The 12,394-nt window shown below is 45.9% G+C and overlaps 1 protein-coding gene across 8 annotated transcripts in view; it reads right to left on the bottom strand.

Annotated features, from left to right (window-relative positions):
* sanbr (SANT and BTB domain regulator of CSR) overlaps positions 1-12,394 on the bottom strand; it is a 163,910-nt gene that overhangs the window by 112,064 nt on the left and 39,452 nt on the right. For all 8 annotated transcript variants that reach the window (XM_070889628.1, XM_070889633.1, XM_070889634.1 and 5 more), the window contains 2 exons: positions 3,989-4,075; positions 3,781-3,891 (listed from right to left, as the gene is read on the bottom strand). In XM_070889628.1, coding sequence (XP_070745729.1) covers positions 3,781-3,891; positions 3,989-4,075 — 198 coding nt within the window. The remainder of the gene's footprint in view (positions 1-3,780; positions 3,892-3,988; positions 4,076-12,394) is intronic.

The following is a 12,394-nucleotide window of genomic DNA, read 5'->3' as shown; positions in this document are numbered from 1 at the left end:
GGAGAGAGAGAGAGAGGGGCCGGGGGGGCAGAGAGAGGGGCCAGGGAGGGAGAGAGAGAGAGAGAGAGAGAGAGAGAGAGAGAGCGGAGAGAAAGAGAGAGGCCGGGGGGGGGGGGGGGCAGAGAGAGAGAGAGAGAGAGAGAGAGAGAGAGAGAGAGAGAGAGAGAGAGAGAGAGAGAGAGAGGAGAGAGAGGGGGGGCCGTAGAGAGAGAGGGAGAGAGAGGGAGAGGGAGAGAGGGAGAGGCGGAGGCAGAGAGGCCGGGGGGGGGTCGGAGACAGAGAGGCCGAGGGGGGGGGGGACGGAGACAGAGAGAGAGAGAGAGAGAGAGAGAGAGAGAGAGAGAGAGAGAGGGAGAGGCCGGGGGGGGGGGGGGGGGTCGGAGACAGAGAGGCCGAGGGGGGGACGGAGAGAGAGAGAGAGAGAGAGAGAGAGAGAGAGAGAGAGAGAGAGAGAGAGAGAGAGAGAGAAAGAGAGAGAAAGAGAAAAAGGAGAGAGAGAGAGAGAGAGAGAGGCAAGGTGGGGTGGGAGGGAAAGGCTGGGAGTGTGGGGGAGAGGCCGAGGGGGTGGAGGCTGAGTGAGAGGCTGAACGGATGGGTGCAGAGGGAGAGGCTGAGAGGGTGGGGGCGGAGGGAGAGGCTGAGGGCGGAGGGAGAGGGTAAGAGAGAGAGAGAGGCTGAGAGGGTGGGGGCGGAGGGAGAGGCTGAGGGCGGAGGGAGAGGGTAAGAGAGAGAGAGAGAGAGAGAGAGCGCGAGAGCGAGCGAGAGGGGCTGGGGAGAGAGAGAGAGGCTGGAGAGAGACAGAGAGGCTGGGAGAGAGACAGAGAGAGAGAGAGAGAAAGGGGCTGGGGGGGTCACATGGGGGGCGAGCAAATCGGAGGGGTAAAAGGGAACAGGAAAGATGAATCAGTTTCTTCCAACCCCCTACAAGGGACACGTTGGAGTGGATGATATCCAGAAGTCACGACACTGTCACTAATCACTTCATACCCAATAAACTTGTTAACAATCCATACCCTTGCCCCATCTATGGGGGGTGGGCAGGCAGGATACACTTGCGTTTGGGTAAGGCACTTTGGCTGTGTGAAGGCATACACGTACGAGGGAAAAGCATTTCAGCTGGGGGAGAGATGCACGGACTCGGGTACGGGACTTCGGCTGGGGGAGGCATGCACTTCGACTGGATGGGATAAGTCACTTTGGCTGGGGGAGGGATGTACTTGGATTAGGGTAAGGGACTTTGGCTGGCCCTTGCTTTCTTCTGTAGACCTCTGTCCTCTGTCGCTTCAGGAAGTCAAGTGGATCGCGTTACAATTTGCAAAGCCAGTGAGACCTTGGGATGGGCGGATCCAGTGACACATTCCTGTGAAACTTCAAGGTGTGGCTTATCCTCCAAGGGGACCAATCAGAAATAAGAGGTGGAGCCTGTTGGCCATTTTTGCATCACAAATAAGTGCATCTTTCAAAATACCACCCCACACTGCCTTTCCCTCTTCACTAACTGTGATGATGGGCAGAGACAAGTTTCTGTCTGCATCATGTGCAAGCTGATCTCCTTGGGAGGCGCACAAAGTAACACCTCCTCCCCTCACTCTTTCTGAAGTGCTTTGTTTTGGCTGATCACCTCCCCAAGGTGGCAACAATAATTAGCAAGAATCCACGTCCTCCCTCTCAGGTCAGAGGAATAATACACAGGATCACCCTGCTCAACAGCTGCTTCAAAATCACACCTTGCTATGTCAGTACACGACTAATTCTGTACCCGTTTCAAAATAAATGCATCCACATCTTCACAAGCCCTTCAACAGTAATTTCAATTTTTCAGTAACATCCGATTTTCTCCTAAAAGTGGTAACTCGGCTTCATGGTACAGCTCATAAGAACATAAGAAATAGGAGCAGGAGTAGGCCATTTGACCCCTCAAGCCTGCTCCGCCATTTAATAAGATCATGGCTGATTCGATCATGGACTCAGCTCCACTTCCCTGCCCGCTCCCCATAACCCTTGTCGCTCAAAAATTTCTCCATCTCCGCCTTAAATATATTCAATGACCCAGCCTCCTCAGCTCTCTGGGGCAGAGAATACCACAGATTTACAACCCTCAGAAGAAATTCCTGCTCATCTCAGTTTTAAATGGGCAGCCCCTTATTTTGAGACTATGCCCTCTAGTTTTAGTTTCCCCTATGAGTGAAAATATCCTCTCTGCATCATCTTGTCGAGCCCTCTCATTATCTTATATGTTTCCATAAGATCACCTCTCATTCTTCTGAACTCCAAGTCGGCCCAACCTACTCAACCTATCTTCATAAGTTAACCCCTTCATCTCTGGAATTAACCCAGTGACCCTTCTCTGAACAGCCTCCAATGCAAGTATATCCCTCCTTAAGTACTCCAGGTGTGGCCTCACCAATACCCTGTACAGTTGTAGCAGGACTTCTCTGCTTTTATACTCTATCCCCTTTGCAATAAAGGCTAACATTCCATTTGCCTTCCTGATTACTTCCTGTACTTGCATACTAACTTTTTGTGTCTCATGCACAAGGACCCCCAGATTCCTCTGCACTGCAGCACGTTGCAATTTTTCTCCATTTAAATTATAATTTGCTTTTCTATTTTTTCTGCCAAAGTGGATAACCACACATTTTTCCACATTGTACTCCATCTGCCAAATTTTTGCACACTTAGCCAGTCTATATCCCTTTGCAGATTGTGTGTGTCCTCCTCACAATTTGCTTTCCCACCCATCTTTGGCTACATTACACTCGGTCCATTCATCTAAGTCATTAATATACATTGTAAATAGTTGAGGCCCCAGCACCAATCCCTGTGGCACCCCACTAGTTACTGTTTGCCAACTGGAAAATTACCCATTTATCCCGACTCTATGTTTTTTGTTAGTTAGCCAATCCTCTATCCATGCTAATATATTACCCCCAACCCAGTGAGCTTTTATCTTGTGCAGTAACCTTTTATGTGACACCTTACTGAATGCCTTCTGGAAATCCAAATGCACCACATCCACTGGTTCCTCCTTATACACCCTGCTTGTTACATCCTCAAAGAACTCCAGCAAATCTGTCAAACACGATTTTCCTTTTATAAAACCATGCCGACTCTGCTGGATTGAATTATGCTTTTCCAAATGTCCTGGTATTGCTTCCTTAATGATTGACTCCAGCATTTTCCCAAGAACCGATATTAGGCTAACCGGTCTAGTTTCCTGCTCAGAGTGGCACATCCCTCCAATTGCTCCCATTACACAGTGAAAGTATGCAGATCCTCCTTGTGAACACAGGACCTGGAGGTCTCAATGGGCGCCTTTATACAAGTCATGGAGTGTCCATGAGGTCAGGCCAAAATTCTATTAATTTTATCAATCTCAGCACTGTAAGCCCTTATCCTTAGAACAAACTAGGAAAATTCAACAGTAAGAGAAACTGACCAAGGAAAAAAATAGGAGTTTCCAGACCAGGGAGAGTGTTGGGGATCAGTTATGACTTTGTGCCTCATGCAGGTTTTTTTTTGAAGGTGTTAGAGAACGATAGGAATGACTGATGTGCCCTGCACTAAACTGTAAAACTGAGTACTATGACAAATGTAGGCTTTTTAAAAAAAACTTTTAAATAATGCAAATCATTAAGGTGAACACAGATGACAAGTGCAGTATGAAAACATCAGAATGAATCAATGACCACAAATTCCAATGTTTAATTCGACACCTAAACTGCACTGAAATTGTTAATACTCTAGTTCAAACATTTGTAAAATAATCCAAAACGATACCTAATGTGCAAGTATATTATATTCCCATGTAGATCAATACTTATTTTCACAGGAGTACAAGGAATCATTTTCTCAATTTCTTTGGTAAGAAGTTTCTTACACATGCTACATCTGAAATAAAGCATGAAACACGGTATGAAGTTCTCAGTAGACAAGATTAATAGGTAAACACAATTTTAAAAATCAATCGAAAATATTCATACAATACCTGTACAATGTTTCAGCACTCCCTGGGGAGTCTGGGTTCTTGTACTCTGGGTCAAAGAGCCTCTCAATCTTCTTGCAAAATATTTTACTGTTTCACAAAGGCACATCATTAAATAGTATACTGCAAACATTTAAGTGATAATACTCAATTTTAAAAAGAGGATTATTAGTTTATTTTTTGAATTTAGTCATCAGTGTAAGCATCAAGCATTCCCAAGTCAAGTAACACAAAGCCAGAGGTACGGTAAAGTTCCCTCTATCTATACTGTCCACAGATATGCATTTTGCCCAACATCAGAACTGGACAAGTGAATAGTTTTTATTTTCCACAATCTCAAAGTTAGCCAAATTCATGGTAATTTGTGTTCAATTATGAGCTTTTTGTATTTATGGATCTACACATCTTTCTCACGCATAACTCAGATGAATCTTTATACGAACAGAGATCTGACTCCAGTCTAATACCCAGTTATAAACTTAATGCCCTTAAGGATCATGCTCCAGCATCATTCTGATAGAATTCTAAGTCTAGGTCTGAAATTCTCCGTCAAGTGTCGAATTAGTGTAATAACTTGTTTCTTTAATATAAAGTCCTACCTCCACACCCACCTCCTTTCTACAATTCCTTCTCCTCCTCTCCTGAGGAGTAGGATTCACAATAGAATATAGTTTTGCAGGTGCTGGCAACATTACATTGCCCAAGTGTTGTTCACATACAGTGCCATCATGTCAGTAGATTATTTGATTATGTGGGGACATTATAGCCAAGCCTTATTCTCTGTGCATCCGACATCCCCACAGAAACACAAATTCCAGGAGTCATAACTGGAAAGTGCTGTTGTCAGGTGTAACGCAGAGAACTGGCGATATGCAGACCTGTACTTACGTTTGTTACTTCGGTCAGACCATTGAACCTTTTTCTGCATCGAATCAAGGTCCTCGGTCCTGCCAGCTCTCTCTCTCGGCCTGTTGAATGTTCTGCGTTGGCATTTTCTTTCCTATCAGATGGAAAGAGAATGTCCCTTCGTGTGCCCAACTAGGACCTCCACAGATATATCAGAAATCCTGGGGGCATGCTTCAGATTCATCTTCCAGATTGAGATATTTCCATCAAATTCAGAGACCAACGTCAGCGACATGAATGCAACCTCTAATTAAGAGGTGCATTCACACTTTAAATAGCCAGAAATCCCATTCTACAAGTGGGTTGGAGTGCCTGCCACCGATGTGATCAAGTGGGCAGCCCAATCATATGTTAGAGGCTACGGCAGTTAAAATCCACTGGGCATTAGAATTAAGGGGTCAGGTGGCTGTGCTACCCATCTGGCTCCCTTGTCCACCCGAAACCCGCTGCCAGTTAAAATTCCTGCATATGTCCGAATTTTAGTGGTAAACCTCCTGAGAGACATTTCATCAAATGCCTTCTGAAAATCTACTCATATTACATCTATTGCATTCCCTTTATCCAAATCAGAAACTTGGGGAAAAAATTGTCAAACACTTACCTGTAACAAATCCATACTGCTTATCTGAGGTTATCCATGCATTTCTAAATGTTCAATAATTTGATCTTGAATAATAGATTCAAAAAGTTTATCTATAATTAATGTTGAATCAATGGTCTACAGTTACTCATTTATCCATCTCTCAATTCTTGAACAGAGGCGTTATACTTGGTACCTTCTAGTCTTCAGCACAATTTGCATAATTAAGAAGGACTATAAAATTGTGGTCCCCTCTCTGACTTCCTTCAACAGCTTAGGCTGCATGTCAATAGGACCTGGTGCATTAGCTGTCTTATACTATCTGGACTTGCTTCCGCTCTAAAAGTGAGTTCTCAGAGGCCGAACTCCAAGCCATCATCAACAGCTTCACCGAGGCTTACGAAAGTATGGGCCTTACGCTAAACATCCGTAAGACAATGGTCCTCCACCAACCTGACCCCGCCATACAGCACTGCCCTCCCGGTCATCAAAATCCACGGCTCAACCTTGGACAATGTGGACCATTTTCCATATCAGCAAGGGCAGACATCGATGACGAGGTCCAACACCGCCTTCAATGTGTCAGCGCAGCCTTCGGTCGCCTGATTAAGAGAGTGTTTGAAGACCAGGACCTCAAATCTGGCACCAAACTTATGGTCTACAGAGCTGCAGTGATACATGCCCCCCAATATGGCTTAGAGATGTGGACTATATACAGAAGACATCTCAAAGTGCAGGGGAAGTACCACCAGCGCTGCCTCTGCAAGATCCTGCAAATCCACTGGGAGGATAGACGCACCAACATCAGCGTCCTCGCCCAGGTCAACATCCCCAGCATTGAAGCGCAGACCACACTCGACCAGCTCTTTTGGGCGGGCCACATCGTCCGCATGCCCGACATGGACTCCATAAGCAAGTGCTCTACTCAGAACTCCTACAGGGCAAACGAGCCCCAAGTGGGCAGAGGAAATGCTTCAAGGACACCTTCAAAGCCTCCATGATAAAGTGTAACATCCCCACTGGCACCTGGGAATCCCTGGCACAAGACCGCCCAAAGTGGAGGAAGAGCATCCGAGAGGGTGCTGAGCACCTCAAGTCTTGTCGTCGAGAGCATGCAGAAACCAAGCGCAGACTGCGGAAGGAGCATGTGGCAAACCAGGCTCCCCCCCCACCCACCCTTTCCTTCAACCACTGTCTGCCCCACCCGTTAGAGACTGTAATTCCCACACTGGACTGTACAGCCACCTGAGAACTCACTTTTAGAGTGGAAGCAAGTCTTGCTCGATTTTGAGGGACTGCCTATGATGATGATGATGATGCTATGTTTTTCAGAACCAATTATTTTCTCCTGTTATCTCTAACAGTGCTCCATATCCTCCTCTAGTATGCCATTGTTTGCAAAAACTGATCCAATCTCCCATTGTTTTGTACATAGGAAGTCAACATTCCATGGACTAGACTTTCGGCACATCTTTGCCCATTTAGCGCTGAGATTCAGGCTATCGCCCATTTTTGTTGAAAAATGGAAACCAGCGCATGATTATAACCTATTTAAAGCTGGCACAACTTTCGGTATACAGGAATGAATGAGATGCATCGCCCAGCCTATTTAAAAAAAATATATACATATATATATATATGACGTCATCCTTGTACAAGGCGGAGAATACTGGTTATAACGGAAACTAGCGCCCGATTATAGCCCATTTATTGCCGGCACAACTTTCGGGATACAGGAATGAATGAGCTACATCACCCGGCCTATTTTAAAAAAAATATATATATATGATGTCATCCTCGTGCAAGGCCGAGATACTGGTTATAATGGAAACTAGCGCCCGATTATCGCCCAGATGATCACCGTGCTCTACTTTTGGCATTTTGCCCATAATTCGCCCAAATGATCGCTGGCCCAAAATGAGGCTGAAGAAAAGCTGCAATCATCTGACCTTAACTCAGCACTACGGACGTCATTTTGTAACTCGGAGGATCTTTAATAAAAGGCTGCTTGAAGTGCTCATCAGGAGAAGCAATTTGAGTTTGATTTTAAGGGCGTTTTTGACTCTTGCCAATCATCTAATCACATTTTTTTTTGTTGAGAACAAATTAAGGGCATTTATAATGATGTGACCTGTAATTTCTCAACCAGTATTGATGACGAATCACATGTTGTAGAATAGAGATGGGAGGTTTATTGAAAAGCATTATGTGCCCAAAGAGGTGGCAGACTGCTCACGAGGAGAAGACATTACACCCAGTGCGTTTACAGGGATAAGTGATCATACCTGGACTTGTCCGATAACACGTGTGTTTGAAGGCTGCAATTCCAAAAGGAGGTCATCAGTGAGATATGCCAGCTAATTAAGGGAGATCTGCAGCCTACCAGCACCATCAGGACCGTACTGCCCGTTGAGGTTAAGGTACTGCGGCACTTTCCTTCTACGCATCGGGCTCCTTTTAGGCCTCGGCTGGCGACATCTGCGGTATCTCTCAGCACGCTACACAGTGCTGCATTCAACAGGTGACTGACACACTTTACGCTCGCAGGATGGATTTTATAAACTTCCCTATGACCAGGGAGGCACAGAGTGAGAGGGCTTTGGGTTGCTCGAAAATAGCAAACTTCCTCAAGGTGCAGGGAGCAATAGACTGTACGCACATCGCCCTGCGAGCACCTTTACAGGATGCAGAAGTTTACTGTAACCGAAAAGGATTTCACTCCTTGAATGTGCAGCTCGTTGTCGACCACAAGCAAATAATCATGGCAGTAAATGCAGATTTTCCATGGAGCATCCATGATGCGCACATCTTGCGTGAAAGCACTGTCTCTGACCTGTTAGAGTCAGCCACAAGGTCACGGTTGGACGCGGGGGGGATAAAGGATATGGCCTTGCCAGCTGGCTCACGATCCCCATGCGTAAGCCCCAGACAGAAGCCGAGAAGCGCTACAAAGAAAGCCATATAGCTACGTGCAATTATCGTCGAAAAGACAATTGGAGTTCTGAAGCGTTGCTTCAGATGCCTGGACCACTCAGGAGGCAACCTACAATACCACTCTGAGCAGGTCACCGAGTTCATTGTGGTGTGCTGCATGTTGCATAAACTAGCTATCAGGAGAGGACAACAATTGCCAGATGGGACCGCCGATCCACCTCAGAAGAGAGGGGAGGCGGAAGAGGAGGACGAGGACCTCGGGGAGGACAATCAGCCTGGCGATGAAAACCATGCCTCCACGTCTCCCCACACCACTGGAAAAGCCCTGTGGTAGTTACGCAGCTGCAAAACTCTTGCATCAGCAGCACATAAATGAACGCTTTGCGTGAAGTTACGTTGGTGACAGTTACAGTTGCATTACGTTTCATCCTTGCCTGACCTGGCCATGGCTTGCAACCATTGTATTGATGTTTTACCATACGTTATTGGAAGACACCACAACAATTGTAAACTTAAATAAAAAAATTTTATAATTTAACAGGTAATTTAAAAATTGTTTTAACATATTCATCCCCAACATTCAACAATTTAATTTTTTTTAAACAACAATAATATACAGCCCCTCCCTACCTGCGGCCACGCTTCCCTCCTGTACCTTGAACCCACGTAATCCACGAGTAACAGGACCAAGACGTCTTGCAGCAGAGCACCTCAAAGGCTGCTGCTGTGGGAGGGGGTAGTTACATCGGTAGAATGACCTCAGTAGATGGAGGAGAAAACCTTTGCGAAGAAATGTCTTGTGAGTCAGAAGGAAGTTCTTCCTTCTGTCTCACATCTGTGTTGCTGGTTGATGGCACGGCATCTTGGGGTGCAGTGTCGTATCCCGAGCTATCGCGTGCCGCAAGGCATCAACAGAGTCGGTCGTTTGCCCCATTGTCGTAACTATCTGCTCCACGCCCGCCGTTATTCTCGCAGACAGTGTGGCAATGTTGCCGGTCAATCCACCAAGCGTCTGCAGGAGCTCTCGTCCTATGTCGACGCTTGCCCTTGACAGTGACACCATGTCCTCATTTACATCTGTCCTTGGCAGCACATGCCTACCTCGCCGACTCAACCTCCGCAGAGTCAACATGGGCACTGGACGACTTGGAGTGGCCTGCTGCACGCCGCTTGGCCCCACTACTTCATCCATTGAGATGATGTGGCCCCATGTACCACAGATGGGACATCAGGCTCAGTTTTGTCGTCCTCCTCCTCCGTTTGCTGTTCATCACCCGTGGTGATCACGACCTGCAGCGGTACAGGTGTTGCTGCAGGGGCCTCCTATTGCGCTTGGGGAGCTGGAAAATATAATTGAGGTTATTAGAAGAGAAGGGGAGACATGAGAATGCATGCGCTGAGCTGGCATATGTACGAGGAGCAACACTACTGCAATAAATGTGAATGAGAAACGTCACATATGATTAACATGAGTGTACAGAAAATGCATGCATAACATTGCAACATTCATATATTATAGTCAAATGCCATTAAATTACTTTAAATTACCACTGGTTTACCACTGCTTTACACATTACTCATGTGGTGCAACAATGGGATCTGCACCACCAAGGGTGGCAGAACGATTATGGGTGCCCACTAATCTGCGATATGTTCTCCCAGATCGGTGAGACGGTGCAGCTCAGCAGGCCCTCCTCTACTCTGCATGATTCTTAGATATCTTCCTCTGCAAACGTGACAAGAGCATGGTATAAGCTAATTGACTAGGTATTATTACTGAAACACAACAGATATTGTAATCTACAATTAGTCACTCCACATGCTATTCATCGGTAACGTTAACGTTATATGCTAATACGGTTTGTATCCACAATGGATGCATGGTTATAACATCTACGTTCAGAGAAAATATTTAATAAGATCGTGTTTATGAACTAATGCTTGACAGCAAACATCTTGTGTACAATCTCCATGAAAGGCCCCATCCACGGGCTGTGCCATTCGGCGCCTGAGGGGAGGTAGGTGGTTTATTTGAATCGATGGAGGTCCGCCGGGGTGGGAAGCATAGAAAAAAAAAATAGGTGCAGGAATAGGCCATTCGGCCCTTCGAGCCTGCCTCACCATTCAATAAGATCATGGCTGATCTTTCACCTCAGTATCCATTTCCTGCTTTCTCGCCATACCCCTTGATCCCTTTAGCCATAAGGACCACATCTAACTCTCTCTTGAATATATCCAATGAACTGGTATCAACACTCTCTGCGGTAGGGAATTCCACAGGTTAACAATTTTCTGAGTGAAGAAGTTTCTCCTCATTCTCAGTCCTAATTGGCTTATCCCTTATCCTTAGACTGTGTCCCTGGTTCTGGACTTCCCAAACATCGGGAACATTCTTCCTTCATTTAGCCAGTCCAGTCCCATCAGAATTTTATACGTTTCTATGAGATCCCCTCTCATCCTTCTAAACTCCAGTGAATAAAGGCCCAGTCGATCCAGTCTCTCCTTATATGTCAGACCAGCCATCCCGGGAATCAGTCTGGTGAACCTTCGCTGCACTCCTTCAATAGCAAGAACGTCCTTCCTCAGATTAGGAGACCAAAACTAAACACAATATTCCAGGTGAGACCTCACCAAGGTCCTGTACAACTGCAGTAAGACCTCCCTGCTCCTATACTCAAAACCCCTAGCTATGAAGGGCAACATACCATTTGCCTTCTTTACCGCCTGCTGCACCTGTATGCCAACTTTCAATGACTGATGTACCATGACACCCTGGTCTCGTTGCACCTTCCCTTTTCCTAATCTGCCGCCATTCAGATAATATTCTGCCTTCGTGTTTTTGCCCCCAAAGTGGATAACCTCACATTTATCCACACTATACTGCATCTGCCATGCATTTGCCCACTCACCTAACCTGTCCAAGTCATCCTGCAGCCTCTTAGCGTCCTCCTCGCAGCTCACAACGCCACCCAGTTTAGTGTCATCTGCAAACTTGGAGATATTACACTCAATTCCTTCATCTAAATCATTAATGTATATTGTAAATAGCTGGGGTCCCAGTACTGAGCCCTGCAGCACCCCACTAGTCACTGCCTGCCATTCTGAAAAGGACCCATTTATCCCAAATCTCTGCTTCCTGTCTGCCAACCAGTTCTCTATCCACATCAGTACATTACCCCCAATACCATGTGCTTTAATTTTGCACACCAATCTCTTGTGTGAGACCTTGTCAAAAGCCTTTTGAAAGTCTAAATACACCACATCCACTGGTTCTCCCTTGTCCACTCTACTAGTTACATCCTCAAAAAATTCCAGAAGATTTGTCAAGCATGATTTCCCTTTCATAAATCCATGTTGACTTGGACCGATCCTGTCACTGCTTTCCAAATGCGCTGTTATTTCATCTTTAATAATTGATTCCAACATTTTCCCCACTACTGATAGAAACATAGAAAATAGGTGCAGGAGTAGGCCATTCGGCCCTTCTAGCCTGCACCGCCATTCAATGATGTCAGGCTATAATTACCCGCTTTCTCGCTCCCTCTTTTTTTAAAAAAGTGGTGTTACATTAGCTACCCTCCAGTCCATAGGAACTGATCCAGAGTCTATAGACTGTTGGAAAATGATCACCAATGCATCCACTATTTCTAGGGCCACTTCCTCAAGTGCTCTGGGATGCAGACAACAGGCCCCGGGGATTTATCAGCCTTCAATCCCATCAATTTCCCTAACACAATTTCCCGCCTAATAAGGATATCCTTCAGTACCTCCTTCTCACTAGACACTCGGTCCCCTAGTATTTCCGGAAGGTTATTTGTGTCTTCCTTTGTGAAGACAGAACCAAAGTATTTGTTCAACTGGTCTGCCATTTCTTTATTCCCCATTATAAATTCACCTGAATCTGACAGCAAGGGACCTACGTTTGTCTTCACTAATCTTTTTCTCTTCGCATATCTATAGAAGCTTTTGCAGTCAATTTTTATGTTCCC

The sequence above is a fragment of the Pristiophorus japonicus genome, chromosome 9 (assembly GCF_044704955.1).
Source record: "Pristiophorus japonicus isolate sPriJap1 chromosome 9, sPriJap1.hap1, whole genome shotgun sequence".
Classification (NCBI taxonomy): Eukaryota; Metazoa; Chordata; class Chondrichthyes; family Pristiophoridae; genus Pristiophorus; species Pristiophorus japonicus.
This window is presented reverse-complemented; position numbering and strand designations above follow the sequence as displayed.